Consider the following 14,335-nt stretch of genomic DNA (forward strand, 5'->3'; position numbering starts at 1 on the left):
GATACATTTTCGCAGCGACACAATGGGTATTATGATTCTCTTAAAATACATAATTTTGAATGCTTAAAAGCATAGAAAGGAATGGTTACAAAATGATATACGATTCGATAATCAATCTTGGCTTAAAATAAAAAATATAATAATATAAAAAGGCACGATTTTTTAATTACTTAGGGAGGCATTTTGGTTTTGTCCTCAGACCTCTAAAACCCTACTTATCGCGAATGAATCCAATGATGTCGGAATGCAAACAGATGCATTATTATATTCCCGACACGTTTGTCGATGAGACACGACATTAAGCGTCCATCAAACACTGGAACATTGACTTTCAACGAAACACATGCTTCTCTGAAAGGACATTTAAACCTTTTTTTAGATATTGAAGGAATAAACCGAGTATTGTAAGTACTTACGAAATCTCATACACTGGAATGCTGTTACGAAAATACTCCTTTAGGGTGAACTCTCCCTTGATGGTCTTGGCCCGGCTAACACTGATCATTACGTCCGGATTCTTGCTGTATAAAATTACAAAAATATGCCTGTTGGGCGACTCGATGGGCCGGGCAAACTTTCCCAAAACACTGTCAAGATAGGCAGCAGAGCTGTTGGCGTAAAAGTCCTCGGATGATTCCTCCGTGTGCAGTAAAAAGAACTGCCTTTCGACGAAGTGCGAGTTGAATGGCTGTGGCTTCTGAAACAGGGGTACGCTTTCCTCGATCTCCCGGATCCAACTGAAGTGGGCATTGACACTCAGCAGATACGAACCAGGCAGCTTAATGCAGGGACGATCGTTGATGGGCGGCGGTGTGGTGAACCCAAAAGAGGAATCTTCGCTTTCAAAGACCTTCGCCAACGAGTCGGCCACCAGCGTTAAACTAACATCGTTGGCAGGATCAAGGCGCCAACGGTCATGATCGGTGCAGTATTTCAACAAGTCGTAATACAATTTAAAAAAGCTCTGACGCGTTTTCATGATCAGCTGGACGTTGGAATTGGACATGACCATCCAGATCCATTCATCTATGAAGATGTTTACGTTGCGATCGTGTGAATTGGTTTGGGTGTCCGATATTTGGGACAAGCGAAGTTTAGTTGGTCCTAGAACAATATATGTGTATATAGTTTTTATAAAAAATACTTGTCTTACCCGCAAACAGAGCTACTGCCAGAGGAACCACCACTGTGGCGTACAATATGTGACTCCTTTGTTTATTGCAAAGTATCCACGGTGAGCGAAAATTCAGAGCAGATGTATTAAATGGTTCCAGGAAATCCCTCAAAACCGTGTTGGGATGCAGGTGAACACCAGAGCACCAGACGGATTTCAAACAATTCGCTCCCACATCGACGGCACAGATATTGGGATACATGCCACCAGTCAGGGCGGCTTTGACAACGTGCCAGTTGCCCGACATCAGGTTCAGATTCTGCATGCTCAGCTGGCCCCGACCATGGACCAGATTGGCCGCCCGCAAGGAGCTAACCAGTTCGTTCCGAGTATTGCTGAGTTGCTCCATCACGCCATTCAGAACGAAATCGTACTCATCGGTTAGATGCAGTGGTGGTAGCTTGTGGTTCAAGCCGCTCTGCCACTCCTGAAATAAACGTACGAAAATGAAGTGATCGGAAAACTGATTGTCGGCTAAGCGGGCTCGCTCGTTCTTGATGCGGTTCTGAATGAAGATTGTAAATCTGTCCCACAGATGGTCAAGGTCCTCGTTGTACGGAATGCTCAATGGATCGGGTGACATGAGCGAGCTGACTATGGTGAGTATAGGATCAAGACACTGCAGAAGAATGCCAAAGACAAGCAGACGACCGAGCTGGCAGGGAACGGGGATGTCAAGAAGCCGGGCTCCCAGCCAGGTGACATCCTCATACTCGTCCAGCACGTCGATCTTTTTGAGGATCTGGACAATATGGTGAACATTTATCAGCGGTGGCGGTGAAATGGTAAAATGAAGATATTCCCCGATTATCTTATGGGGCGCCAGAAACTTAACCAACAGACAGATCCGGTCCAAGTACATAGTCTGAAGGGGTGGCAGGCTCGTCTCTGGCACGCTTTCGTAGCGCTCCTTGAAGATCAGTCGAAAGCACTGCGAACCAGGAGCTAAAGGAAGATCATATTCAAAAGGTTATATCTTCGTGAGAACTGAGTGATCTACTGACCTTCAGTGTTCAGGAGTAACTCTCTTCGCGCCAGGCAATCTTTGGCCACCCACTCGTAGCGATCTTCAATGGAATAGTTGGTGCTATCGTACATGGGTGTCACCCGGCAGGCACTGTCGATTTGGTACTTGAAGGGCACCTTCAGGGGCAAGGATTCTATTATCGCCGTTGTGAGGACCACTTTTACGGTGTTGCAGCGAGCCTTGACCAAGGCGTCTATATAGTCCATTTTCATGTTCTCGTGCAGCACAAAAATCGACATCTCCTGCAAGTTGCCGGTCAGGCAGTGGCTCAGGAGCATATAATTAAGCTTAACAATATGGTAGTAGGTGGGCAATATAATAAGGATGTTGCCTGAAACACAAAGAATTGAGAAACAATTAAGAAACTAAATATAAAACTAGATTTATAGTTCAAAAGTGTTTGCATTTAATGGGTTTAATTTATTAAATTTGATTTACAAAGTTACCTATACATAAATAAACTCGACATTCCCTCCATTCGTATAAACTAAGTTTAAACTTTAAAGACAGACGGACGTTAATAAAATATTTTTAAAATTACTAAATGGCTTTGACATCTCGGCTAAAACTAATATAACTATGTAACAGACGTATGCATTTAAGGTATTATTTGTGTAGAGGCGGCTCTCAATGTTTGATCTGTTTACAAGGTGAGTGGCAAGCATTACAAATGCTCTGGCTCTGGCTAAAAGAGTGGAAGTTGAATTCTGACTTCTGACTTAGGGCTATGATCGGTGCTGGGCAGGATGGTTCTCCAAGTCTCTAATTTGGCGCAGGATCTCCGACTTCTTTTTCACCTTGTCCAACTGATCCTTGTCGAGCTTCTTTTGCTCGCCAGCTTTGATCCTAGTCTCGATTTGCTCGATTTCGCGGATTTTTTTTCGAAGCTTTTTCAGCTGCTTGGCAGCATCTATCTCGGGAGGTGCATCTAGCTTCAGCTTTTCATCGAGAGTCTTGGATATGGCGTCGACCTCCCGGCTTTTTGAGGGTTGGTTCGGTTTTGGCGCCTGCGATGTGCTGGCTGGCGTAGTTGGAACAGCCGGCGTTGGTGCCTTGGAATTCCTCGCCACATCCTTGTCCAGCTTCTTGGCTCTGGTGCGCTCCTGCTTCTCGCGCTCCTTCTTCGCCTCGGCGGCCATAAGAGGACACATGCCAGGCGGCACCCCGGATTGCCGCTGTGCCACAATCTGCTTGCCCTTGCTCTCGTACAGTGGCACCTCCTCCTGTGGCACGTAGCCGTCTTTAACTCTGCGTGCCTTGCGCCATGTGCCGTCCGGGCGCTTGGTTGCCGGGATAAATTTTCCCTCGCTGCTCTGCAGATAGGTGCTCATTCTGGGCCGATTCTAGATTCTATAAAAAACAATGCCAAATTCCAGGCGGTGCAATCGATAGGTGCCGTACCTGGTACGCTTCTCAATGCATCCGATAGTTTCGGCGTTTTCCAACCCTAAACAACCTCGATCCAGCTACCCGCGAAACTTTGAACTACAAAAGCTAACAGTACCAGACTGGCAAATGACTTACCTGGCGAGAACTCCGGTTTCGTGAGCAACAGGAACATAATGTTTATTATGAGATCGTAGTCGACAAAGTCCGGCTTGGCATTCTTGACCACATATCCGTGCAGGCTGTAGTTGTTCAGGGCATCAATGCACTCGTTATTACCCTTGGAGGCGGCCAAGGAAATGGCATTCTGTTGCTGCTCATCCACGATGTACGGATCGGCGCCCATGAACAGCAATAAACGAAGATGATTGGCGTTGTTCAGTTGGGAGGCGATTAGAACAGCCGTTTTTCCATTCACCGAGTGGCGGTAGTTGACCGGCACCAGGTCATAGTTGATGGCATACAGAAAGGGACGAATGGCAGTATCAGTTCCCAACTCTTCATAGGCCTGAAGACACCTGTCCATCTGCTCGTTGCGCTGACTTTTGGTCCGGAATACTTCAGGCATGTCCTTGTATATATCTGGGCCCTTGTGGATGCCCGCCAAGGCGATGCAGCTGTGTATTTCCTCCAGGAATGAGATCCGAACCTCATTCTGCGATATTTCCGTTCTATTCATCTCACATCCCTCCTCAAAGAAGGCCAGGAACTTATCAGCGGTTGGCATTTGAGAGAGCAGCACTATTCTCAGATTTATGCAACAATTTAACGCGTTCTTTAGTTCGGTCAGCAAGATGTCTGTATAGGGATCGTGCAGGTGGACATCGTTCACCACAAAGTGGCTGATGTTGTGGAAGTTCTCCCCGCCGGCCAGCGATCGCAGCATGTACTGGGCCGTCGAAAATATAATGTGCGTGTTGGTGCTGACCTTACTGCAGGTCGGTAGTTGGATTCCCACCGTCTCGCCCAATTGCTCGCCGAAGTACTCCGCCATCCGGTGACTGTTGTAGGTGGCAATGATGGCCTCCCTTTCTAAGCACATTATCTTGACATTCGACTTCTTAACTTCGCAATCCTCCAGAATCAGCAGAGGCACAAACATGGACTTGTCCCACGAAAGATCAGCATTGAACACGACCACCCGATGCGCGTACGTCAGTTGGAGTATATCCTTCGAGAGTTGAAGGCCCGGGAAGCTGTTTATAAAGTTGCGCTGGGCTTCGGTTTTGAAACGAATCATCGGTGGATGGATCGCCGGCAAGGCCACGCTAAATACGGGCAAATCAGATCCGCTGATGCGATAGGGGCTGCATTCGGGAATAATTTCCTGTTCCTCCCTCGCCAAATTGGTGAGGCGACTCATTAGCGTGAATAGGTTGGTCAGGGAGGGGGATGCCAATGTCAACAGCTTGGGCTCCTCCAGATAATGGCGACATGCCTGCTTGAAGACCTTTACGCAGCTCTGGCCGTTGTGCTGGACAACCTGTGAGCGAAGCCCCAAGGCGCGCGCACAGTTCACGATCACATCGTGGTCGGTCGATCGGTAGGTGCACGCGAATTGTTGGCAGCAGCGGCGTCCGGCAATAAAGTAGAGCAGCTGCTGGGGAATGAACTTGGTCTGGATAACCTGGTTCATTTCTAGCTCAGTTAAATCAAATCTAAAGCTACTGCGTTAGCAAATTTGCAAATAATAAGAACTGACTGCGTCTTCTTTGAACTCCTTTTCCGTTGGTTTAAAAATACGTAATGGAACGTGGAATTGAAACATACCAGGGCTGGACAATTAAGGCTGGTATACACCGGAGCTTTTTTATTTATTTATCAAAGCGAGGGTTTAGCGAGGAAAAAAAGAAATTCTTTTGAGCTTTGGCGTGTATTTTATTTTGAAGAGAGTACAATAAATGGTTACACTTGTTTCCATTCTCATTTTCACTGATGTCGACCAAAATTCTCTAGTGTCACTTAAATACAAAAAGGTTTATTTAGTATGCTTAAATACATACACTTCTAATCCATTTTTAAATATAGAGTACATATATTTCATATAGTTAAGTAAGCTACATTTGTTTTGGTTAAATCAACGTTATTCGCAAAAACACTCATTCGATCGAGTGCCTAAACAAATCAGCGAAGTATCCTTCATAGAAAGTTTGACTTCTCAACTGAATTTTGGGATCCGCTGCTCTGATTTGACCATCCCGCGTTGCCGTTCTACAATGAAAACAATTATATAAGTACGACGTTATATTTCAAAGAGATTAATGCAAGTACCTGCTGGTCGGAGTTGTCTGTCTTAATCATATTGTTAGCGCCAGAGTTATTTTGGTTATTCGCTCCTTTTCGGCCACCGTAGTTGGCGTTGTGACCGTTCTGCGCCATCCACGATAAAAAATTGCCTCCCTGGAAAGTAACTAGAAGAGTTTTTTGTTTGAAACATTGATAGAGTTTGGTAGGCTTGCCTGCTGGTCCTGGTTCTGGTTTTGTAGCTGATTGCCGACAAGGCTCCACTGATTCAGGGCAGCTGCTACCAGCGCCGGGTTGATCGGCAAAGAGTTCAAATTTAATCCAACCCCCAGTGGGTTGTTCATGTTCTGACCTTGGTTCGATGAACTGGAACCCTGCGAATTGATGCCTAGCGCCTGCAAGTTCGGCATATCCAAGTGACCCCGGTTCATCCAGCCGTTACTGCCGCCCACGTTGCCGTTGTGCGGCTGGTTCATTCCATGAAATGCCTGCCTATTGTAGGAGGAGCCGCCATCCTGACGATTCTGGTTCCCGCCAGAGTGATTGCTGCCATTATTGTGATATCCCCCGCCCGAGTTGCCTCCATAATTATTGCCACCCATGCCGTAACCACCACCGCCAATATTGCTGTGACCATTGGTGATTGAGTTCTCACCTCCGTGTACGTTGTGCTGGTTATTACCTCGATGGTGTCCACTGCGGCCACCATTCATGTGGTTCCCCTGTGGGGGGTATGAGTTCATGCCGAAGCTGTTGCCTGAGTTGTAGTTGTAGTTTTGGGCCTGGCTATTTCTGTTCTGCTCGGCCTTTGGTGCAGCATTCGAGACATGCACCGAGACACCTAATCGAAGTAGAAAATTAGAGATCTTTCCCTTCTGTATTAACCATTAACTGACCTTTGATGATATGATCCTCTCCGCACAGCGATTGTGCCACGTCGGGGTCGAGAAAGGTGACAAAACTGAAAGCTCTGAAGGGCCGCGGAATGAAGACATCAGTGACTTCGCCGAACTTTGAGAAATACTCCCTCAAGTCGTCCGAGTTGATGTCCTCAGTGCAGCGTCCGACGAAGACCTTGCAGGGCACCTGATGGCCCATTCCCTAAAATAGGAAATACTATTAGTTTGTGCCTCTTGATATGGCCATGAGTCTCACCTTGGAGTTGGGCACCTTCACCTCACACCAACGACCGTCGATCAGGTGCCGATTGGAGAGCACTCGCATCTGGGCATCGTAAGATCCGAATCGCACGAATCCAAAGCCCTTGGACTGACCACTCTTGTTGTCCTTCTTGATCTGAGCCATCAGCACCTCGCCATAGCTCTCGAAGTACTCCCTTAAGCTGTCCTCGCTAGTCTTCCATGGCAAGCCGAGTACAATGAGATCGGTGCACCGCAGCCTGGTTTCGATGCGTTTGGTTTTGGCCGTTGAGTTCTCCAGGTTATCGTCGCTCTTCCGCTTGTTTTCTGATTGGATGAGGGCTAAGATTAGAGGATTACAGTCCGATTCGAGGAGAACAGCCATCTTACCCTTTGGAAACACACAGAAGTACACATATTCGCCCCACCCCGAATCAACGCTGGGCGGGAAAAACCTTCCCTCGTTGGAGCGAACCCCTCGCACCGCTTTCGTGTCGAGATTTCGGTACTTAAGACCGCATGACCCGGGAAATTGGGCCTGAAGTGTGGATAGCAATAAGGTGCCATCCTCCTCAGCTGGCAACTCGATGGGCTCGTCACCCTCCTCCTCCGAAACTTGAACGAAATCCATCACTACAACCACTTGACCCTTTGGCGGATCTGGATCTATAAACGACAGACGATTAACCAGCCGCTCGACTCACAGGATTCACACTCCGCTTTTAAATAAAACCATCATTCAATCAACTGAAGCATCCCATTCTGTCCATTCTAAGCTACATACGTAAAAAGCACGCACTCTATTTCATTCTTCTCCCAAATCAAACACAAAATGTATCTACACACAGTTTTTAAATTATATTTTTACTCTCCCATAGTTTTTACAGAACTAATACAAAATAAACAAGTTATTATGGTATTCTTTTTGGCCCGGTTTACTGGTATATGTATGGTATACACATTTTTTTTTTAATGAAACCCCTGAAAAATCGATCAATCAATGCATACAGAAAAGAGGGCAATGTCATGAAGAAAAAAATTGAAAAAAGGATTAAAGTAATCTACTGAAAACTATAGAGTTTATTCCTTGACAAGATCAATGACCAGTTGAGCCAAGACCCAAGATTCTATCGAAAGCCCGGAGATACAATGTTGTACACATGCAGTGGGCTACATGCGGCGGCACACACTTGCACGACATATGTACACCTATACAGAGGTAGGAAACAGTTTGACAGGCGACAGTCCTAAAAGGTGGTTACACAACAATTCTTACACTATTGAGGGGTTTGGACGTGGACGTTGTTAAGACGTCTGTAATATCTGATTTTGGGCAGCGCTCACACACGTTATTTTGTATATGGCTTCTACTGCTTTAAGCTCGCACCTCTCGCTCGCTCTTTCACACGAAACGCAACGCTTCACACTCAGGCAAGACCAAGAATCACTTTACACGCTTTCCACTGCACGCTCGTTATTTCGTTTCAACACACGCTCGTAGGCACATTCACTTTCAATTCGTGCGTAATATATACAAATAATATTTACAATTGAATTTTTATAGATTTAGCTAACACCATTTCCATATTTTTTCTTCTTCAGTTGTGTATTCGATTTAGAGATGGTCGATATTGCATAGAGGTGGAGAAACATCGATAACATTTGGCGCCAATGAAGTTGCCAGAGTTTTAATAAAGCAGATCCGGTACCATCGCTATTCGCGCAAAAAAAAAATACCAAAGATTTTTGGCGCCATTTTTAAATTACAGTATCTTATTAATTTTAATTTTAGAAAAAGTCCTGAAGTAGGTTCTTGGGCTTTTTTTTCTTTATTGATACACTTATAGCATAGCATAGTATAGATATTGGTTATCCATAGACATACACCATATACAAAGTTATATGAAATTATTCCAATTTAATTGCAATAATATTCAAAATAGCATTTTCTGCTCACCAGATCCAGAGATACATGCTTGTAAATATATCAATTACAAATTCGTTTTGCAGTTTTGAAATTTCACAAAAAAACAGAATAACTAATAATACAAGGGGATTAGCTCGACTTCAATCATGCTAACTATGTTACAAGTCATTGTCATTACTCAGCTTCCGGCTAGCTTGATTTAAACTCGAGATTTGGTTTCACTCCGAGTAGTTGCTTTGCTTTAAAAACTAAGTTGAAGTGCATAAATATCCAATTATTTGCTTTGGAAGTTAGTGGTCTTCTTAGATCGGCTTATTCTGATTCGAGTATTCAGCTCTCCATTCCGGCTAATTCATGTGATTTTAATCGATTTTAAATTTATATGTAAGTGTACGCATTTATGCTCGTTCTACAACTAGGTTTGTGTTAACAAAAACAAAAAAATCATAACAGTTTCGTAAATGGAAATACATTCATAGTTTTCGTATGTATCAGATGATGATTGGGATGGGATGATGCTCGGGGGGTAGGGACCGGAGGATCAGGAAACTGAAACAACAATGGGGACGAGCTAGTGAACGAGCAAACGGACAGCTTGCCATAAGCGTCGCGGCCATAATATCATACTACTCGGATATACGCAGCCTTATACATGTCGATTGGTTATGCACTGGCAATATTTGTATGGATAACATTTAGATTAGTATGCGTGTTTTTTTTGTTAAGTAGACAAATATATCTTCTAGTGGCCTCCATTGCTCGTGCTCGCTCTGTTTAAACTCCTCCTGCCTTAGTACACGAATCGGTTGTAGTTCATACCCAGCCCATTGCCACCGCATCCTCCGGTCGGTGGCGGCGCTTGGTCATCCTCATCGTCCCCGTCGTCATCGTAATTGTGCCGACTGACAAAATTGTTTCCTCCGAGGCTACCGCCGCCGCGTTTGTAGCGCTGAACTCTTAACTCCTCGTTGTAAACGCGGTTGTCCTTCTTAACGTATTCGCGCAGATTGCTTGGCAACTCCTCCAGCGTCAATGGCGGTGATGCTGGGAGCGAAACCACTTGGTGGCTCGGCCCCATCCCAGACAAAGAGCTGGTGGACGCCTCGTTGCATTCATTGGAGCGTGCGCACATTTTGTAAAACAAAATGTAGGGCGTGTTCGGCGAGGTGAGGTTGTGCATTTCCTCCGGCTTTGAATGGGTCACCTGGTTATCGTTGAACTTGTACCAACGCTTGGCTTGATCGGCCGCAAACGTGAAATAGTGCCCAGAGTCCATGCTATATCCCGCGTGTACAACTCCGGCATAAAGGTCGTAATGTACAGTGGACATTTCCTGCAGGGATTCCATGGTGCAAACCTTCACTGTGACCTATTAGAGTTCCGGGTAAAAACGGATATTTTCTCAGAAAAATAAGCTTCAGATACTCACGCTCTCATCGTGGAACACCTTATGCATGAGCTTGGTGCGGAAGTGGTACTTCTGGTCGTATTTAAACTGCTTCAGCGTAAGGATGAGGTTCCGTGGCGCTTGAGTGACCCCGATGTGGCGCTCGGCATCGCATAGCTTCTTGCAGCGCGGGCAAAAGTACTGATTATCCCCGTCAAGCTTCTCTGGCGAGCAATAGTACTCGATTAGATCCTGCACCGAGTAGTTAGTGGCTCCACAGTCGTCCTTGTCGTCGGGAAATGATAGCTGAAGCTCGCGAAAGCTGTCTTCATTCCGGCTCTCCCAGCCGCAGCTCAGACACCGATAGGTGGTGGATAGCTTTCCCGCGAACGTCTTGTCAATGGTTGATGCCGGCTTAGGTGGCGTCGATTCTGGCCCGCTCTGCTGCTGCGAGCTGCCTGGGTTTTTGGTGGGTGTTGCAGGTGGAGTGGGAGTGCCTTTGCTGCTGCCGCTTCCCAACTCCCGATCATTACTGTTATAGGGTATCACGCCACTGGTTGTAATCTCTTCGCTGCTGCTCATTGCGCGTCCTCCACTGCGTCCAGAATTTGAGAAGCTACTGATTTCGTGCTCGTGCAGCAAGTCCAGCAAATGGCCTAGGAACTCGGAGCTGTCCTGCTGCAGACCGGGCGTAAATCCGGGTGGCCGAGTGGCATTGAGAACTACCAAAGGTGTTAGCTCATAGCGGAGCGAGTGGTGCATCAGGGCGATTTGCTGCTGCACCTTTCTGAGCAACGCTGACTCGCACTCGATGAGTAGGATTTGTCGGCTGAAACTAGAAAGAAAAGGAGGGTATATAACATGACAGACAAGGGCCAGATAATCTCGACTTACTCGCTAGTCATGGCAAGGGCTTGCAGCACGCTGTTCATATAGCAGGTGTTGCCCAGATTCACAAGTCCAACTCTCGCGTTCCTCCGTCCCCAGGGCTGGGCGCTCTCCTGCATCGCTCGTGCCAAGGCCAGGCAATTGGGCGAGGGATCGTAGGTCTGCAGAGCTTTTTTCACTGGAGCATAGAGGTCATCGTGGTCGTAGAAGCGTAGCACCAGAGCGCTCGTAAGATCGACCAGTTGCTGGAGACTCTTGCGAGCCTCCAGACCGGCTTCATCGTTGGAATTCGACTGCTGCTTTAGACACTGCAGCACCAATGGGATCCTTGGCAAAATCTACATGAAAGAAGACACCCCTCATGAGTGATTTGGAAGGCACAAGTCAAATTCTAAGCAGAGTTATACCTTGTGGAAAACCTCGGGCGTTTGATTAATGGTCGACAGCATGTGAAACACCAAAGGCGAGGCTTTATACCGGAGCGCGGGGAAGATCACCAAATGGAAGAGTTTCTCGATGTTGTCCAGCGCTATCTCGTCCAGCAGCGCACGTTTGCCCTGATCCTTCAGCCCGTTAAGCAGGGCCATCACCCAAAGCGAGAGGTTGCTGCAGAAGGTGCACTCGCCTATCCAAACGCACAGCAGCCCCACTGTCTTCCGGATGCTGGCGTCCTGTACGTTTTGCTCCAGCAACGAGTGCACCGCTTCGAGAATCTGGTTGGAATCGAAGAGCTGGAATACGATTGCCAGCGCACACGAGGGTGGCGGTTCAAAGGTGGACTTGGTGATCAGGTCGTAGACGACTCGCAGGTAGAACATCTGATAGTGCTTCTCATTGCGTTTGGCCAGCAAAACACCAACCTTGGTGGCTTCCTCTTTTAGGCGGGCGATGTCCTCTGGCGTTTTCGAATGTTGCATGCGCGACAGCTCGACAATAATATGCTCGTAAAAAGTCATTAAATTGTGGGCATTCTCGGGTTGTTCTAGGCGCTGCAGCAAGCTATTAATATCCCGCTGGGCAGGCCGGTTGGTGTTCATGCCACCTTCGCCAGTGGTGGAGCCCAGGTCCGCAGCCGCACCACTTTCGTTGGAAATCTTGAGACCGTTGACGCCAGTGGGCTTAGAGTTGGGGGGCAGACCGCTGCTGTTATTGCCGGCATTCTCGTTACCGTCACCCGATTCGGTGTTGTTCTGCTTGACAGCCATGGCGCGAAGTAGTCGCCGAGCGTGGGAGTGGACGCGAGGTGCGTGGATGCTATTGGACCAAAGGGCCGACTTGATCTTCCAGCTGCCAAGTGGCAGGAGTTTCGGTTTGCGGAGTGCCCGGGCACTGCGGCTGTTGTGATTCCTGCGACGCTGCGCGCGAAGTCTACGCCGCGTGTCCTTGAACCGCACGCCGTTACGTGTCGTTGTTACGAGTTGACCTTTCAACGGCGGCAAGACCGCATCAGTGTCCGCATACAGAGTGCACCTTGTCCCTGGCAACCGAATCCTCGCAAGAAGCTTCTGCTGCACCACAACACCAACACCAGTACCACCTCTGCCTTACGCGAATGTGGTGCACTGGTTGGCTTGTGGTCCGTGCCACATCTATCCTTCCTTTTTCTGGATTATTGTTCCTTTCCTTCGCCCGATTCGCTAGTTCACTCGTTTCCCAAACAGGTCGGTAGCTCGGATTGAGTTGTTTCGCCCTAATAACTACAAATTTGAATGCTTTTCAACGAATTCTTTGTGATATTTTTCAGATTTGTTAATGTTGTGTCTACTGAGTCAGTGAAAGCGTTATCGACACGTTCAGACGGCATGACATGCACGGCGATGATACACGAACAGTCACTGTTTGGCTTCGTACCGTAGTGACTAAGCGTAATTAAATATCTGATATTTGTACTGACCAAGACTCTTACTGCATAATTTTATGATTTAAAAACAAAAAACACCTAGATTTCGTTACATGATGCAATAAACTGTCTTCTCCGCATTACCTAAAATAAATTCAATTACCCGTTTACCAACACTACCAACAGCAACACCTTACCAACACTAAGGTTTGTTGTCGAGTGATTTGTTTATTTTTTGATCTCCTGGCAAAAAAATTAAAATTTATTTTCTGTCAAATAACACTATAATACAGCACAATGCATCCTGGTCAGATCGAAGTGAACGAAGTCACCGGCTATTGGACATTTCTTCTCAGCGTGAGTTAAATCTCTGGTTTGAATAAAAAGTCATATTACAAAAAAATTTCATTACAGATTGATTGGAAGGATCCTTGGCTGATTTGCTTGGTCCTGGCCCATGTCCTGACCACCACCACTGCTCTACTGAGTCGGAACAATAGCAATTTCCAGGTTTTCCTTTTCCTGATTCTGTGTACGTGGTTTTGCCGCGTCGCCTAGTAATGTGCATTAATGGTAGCTTATTTTGGTTTTGTTTTCATGTCTTATCAGTGCTGGCTGTGTATTTTACGGAAAGCATCAACGAGTACGCGGCTCAGAACTGGAGTTCCTTCTCCAGGCAACAATACTTCGATAGCAATGGCCTGTTTATCTCAACTGTTTTTTCGATTCCCATATTACTCAACTGTATGCTGTTAATTGTGAGTTTTAGTTGATGATTCTTGTAAAAAATAACTAAAAGTTATTTAATCTTTCAGGGAACTTGGCTGTACAACTCTACTCAGCTGATGGTTTCTTTGAAAACAGCTCAACTTAAGGAGCGAGCACGTCAGGAGCGCCAAAAAACGGCGGATACAAGCGATGCAACGACACATGCTAAAGTAGAGTAGAGGGTCCATTTGTGCACCGATTAAATACTTAAGTTGAGCTGTGAAAATTAAAATGTAAATTAACAAATCATTAAATAGGTTATCCTGTTTTTAAAACATTTTTTTCAGAGGTTTGTCAATGCTCCTTATTGTTCTAAAACGGTACGTCACTGTTGGTTGATATCTGCAGAATAAGGAAAATATATCTTCCCAAACAGCTTCTTGACCATTTATTTTTAAAATTGTATTTTCTTCGCGGTTTTTTGCGATTTCCAACACTAACTACAGGCTTACCCGGTTCGCGAAAGAGAGTAAACAGATTTGGTATGTGACCAGGTTCTGGGTAAATATAATGGTTTTCCGTTTTTGACCACAAAAAAAGCTAACTTTTAGGGGA

General features: G+C 46.2%; 5 protein-coding genes across 10 annotated transcripts; 1 reads left to right on the forward strand and 4 right to left on the reverse strand.

The window, feature by feature from the left end:
• Positions 1-6: 6 nt before the first annotated feature.
• bgcn (benign gonial cell neoplasm) lies at positions 7-5,301 on the reverse strand. 2 transcript variants are annotated; one of them, XM_017250770.3, is made up of 5 exons: positions 3,726-5,301; positions 2,179-2,532; positions 1,154-2,119; positions 417-1,104; positions 7-351 (listed from the first exon to the last, which is right to left on the reverse strand). In XM_017250770.3, exons 1-5 carry the CDS (start codon positions 5,221-5,223, stop codon positions 216-218), a joined length of 3,642 nt encoding a protein of 1,213 aa, XP_017106259.2. In that variant the 5' UTR covers positions 5,224-5,301; the 3' UTR covers positions 7-215. The 2 variants fall into 2 exon arrangements, with proteins under 2 accessions (XP_017106259.2, XP_070134191.1); XM_070278090.1 differs by lacking the exon at positions 3,726-5,301 and adding an exon at positions 2,648-2,763.
• On the reverse strand, positions 2,580-3,586 carry Pym (partner of Y14 and mago). Its single transcript, XM_017250772.3, has one exon. The coding sequence runs from the start codon at positions 3,530-3,532 to the stop codon at positions 2,927-2,929; it is 606 nt and encodes a 201-aa protein (XP_017106261.2). The 5' UTR covers positions 3,533-3,586; the 3' UTR covers positions 2,580-2,926.
• Positions 5,302-5,445: 144 nt separating the features above from the next.
• TBPH (TAR DNA-binding protein-43 homolog) lies at positions 5,446-8,602 on the reverse strand. Of its 4 annotated transcripts, none has more exons than XM_017250881.3 (7): positions 8,519-8,602; positions 7,361-7,636; positions 6,987-7,297; positions 6,728-6,932; positions 6,047-6,672; positions 5,859-5,987; positions 5,446-5,798 (listed from the first exon to the last, which is right to left on the reverse strand). In XM_017250881.3, exons 2-7 carry the CDS (start codon positions 7,599-7,601, stop codon positions 5,727-5,729), a joined length of 1,584 nt encoding a protein of 527 aa, XP_017106370.1. In that variant the 5' UTR covers positions 7,602-7,636; positions 8,519-8,602; the 3' UTR covers positions 5,446-5,726. The 4 variants fall into 4 exon arrangements, with proteins under 4 accessions (XP_017106370.1, XP_017106369.1, XP_070134193.1 ...); XM_017250880.3 differs by having other exon boundaries at positions 8,358-8,590; XM_070278092.1 differs by having other exon boundaries at positions 8,249-8,590.
• A 174-nt stretch (positions 8,603-8,776) lies between these two features.
• On the reverse strand, positions 8,777-13,093 carry DUBAI (Deubiquitinating apoptotic inhibitor). Its single transcript, XM_017250791.3, has 4 exons — positions 11,580-13,093; positions 11,179-11,510; positions 10,327-11,119; positions 8,777-10,266 (listed from the first exon to the last, which is right to left on the reverse strand). Exons 1-4 carry the CDS (start codon positions 12,375-12,377, stop codon positions 9,688-9,690), a joined length of 2,502 nt encoding a protein of 833 aa, XP_017106280.2. The 5' UTR covers positions 12,378-13,093; the 3' UTR covers positions 8,777-9,687.
• A 71-nt stretch (positions 13,094-13,164) lies between these two features.
• Positions 13,165-14,171, forward strand: Tmem18 (transmembrane protein 18). Of its 2 annotated transcripts, XR_011442286.1 has the most exons (5): positions 13,165-13,369; positions 13,427-13,544; positions 13,622-13,770; positions 13,828-14,013; positions 14,068-14,171. XR_011442286.1 is itself a non-coding variant. In XM_017250792.3 (4 exons), the coding sequence occupies exons 1-4, from the start codon at positions 13,310-13,312 to the stop codon at positions 13,957-13,959; spliced, it is 459 nt and encodes a 152-aa protein (XP_017106281.1). In that variant the 5' UTR covers positions 13,165-13,309; the 3' UTR covers positions 13,960-14,057. The 2 variants fall into 2 exon arrangements, 1 of the variants encoding a protein (XP_017106281.1); XM_017250792.3 differs by lacking the exon at positions 14,068-14,171 and having other exon boundaries at positions 13,828-14,057.
• Positions 14,172-14,335: the final 164 nt, after the last annotated feature.

The sequence above is a fragment of the Drosophila bipectinata genome, chromosome 2R (assembly GCF_030179905.1).
Source record: "Drosophila bipectinata strain 14024-0381.07 chromosome 2R, DbipHiC1v2, whole genome shotgun sequence".
Taxonomy (NCBI): Eukaryota; Metazoa; Arthropoda; class Insecta; order Diptera; family Drosophilidae; genus Drosophila; species Drosophila bipectinata.

Bases quoted from the DNA above. Each gene is read 5' to 3' on its own strand.
- Pym (XM_017250772.3), bottom strand. From the start codon at position 3,532: ATGAGCACCTATCTGCAGAGCAGCGAGGGAAAATTTATCCCGGCAACC.
- bgcn (XM_017250770.3), bottom strand. From the start codon at position 5,223: ATGAACCAGGTTATCCAGACCAAGTTCATTCCCCAGCAGCTGCTCTAC. The intron at 1,105-1,153 runs GTAAGACAAGTA...ATATTGTTCTAG, and splicing joins GGCAGTAGCTCTGTTTGCGG to GACCAACTAAACTTCGCTTG. The intron at 352-416 runs GTAAGTACTTAC...ATGTCCTTTCAG, and splicing joins ATTCCAGTGTATGAGATTTC to AGAAGCATGTGTTTCGTTGA.
- TBPH (XM_017250881.3), bottom strand. From the start codon at position 7,601: ATGGATTTCGTTCAAGTTTCGGAGGAGGAGGGTGACGAGCCCATCGAG. The intron at 6,673-6,727 runs GTCAGTTAATGG...TACTTCGATTAG, and splicing joins AGAGGATCATATCATCAAAG to GTGTCTCGGTGCATGTCTCG. The intron at 5,799-5,858 runs GTACTTGCATTA...TTTTCATTGTAG, and splicing joins CAGACAACTCCGACCAGCAG to AACGGCAACGCGGGATGGTC.
- DUBAI (XM_017250791.3), bottom strand. From the start codon at position 12,377: ATGGCTGTCAAGCAGAACAACACCGAATCGGGTGACGGTAACGAGAAT. The intron at 11,120-11,178 runs GTAAGTCGAGAT...TTTTCTTTCTAG, and splicing joins GCCCTTGCCATGACTAGCGA to TTTCAGCCGACAAATCCTAC. The intron at 10,267-10,326 runs GTGAGTATCTGA...GAACTCTAATAG, and splicing joins AGGTGTTCCACGATGAGAGC to GTCACAGTGAAGGTTTGCAC.
- Tmem18 (XM_017250792.3), top strand. From the start codon at position 13,310: ATGCATCCTGGTCAGATCGAAGTGAACGAAGTCACCGGCTATTGGACA. The intron at 13,545-13,621 runs GTACGTGGTTTT...ATGTCTTATCAG, and splicing joins TTTCCTTTTCCTGATTCTGT to TGCTGGCTGTGTATTTTACG. The intron at 13,771-13,827 runs GTGAGTTTTAGT...TTAATCTTTCAG, and splicing joins TCAACTGTATGCTGTTAATT to GGAACTTGGCTGTACAACTC.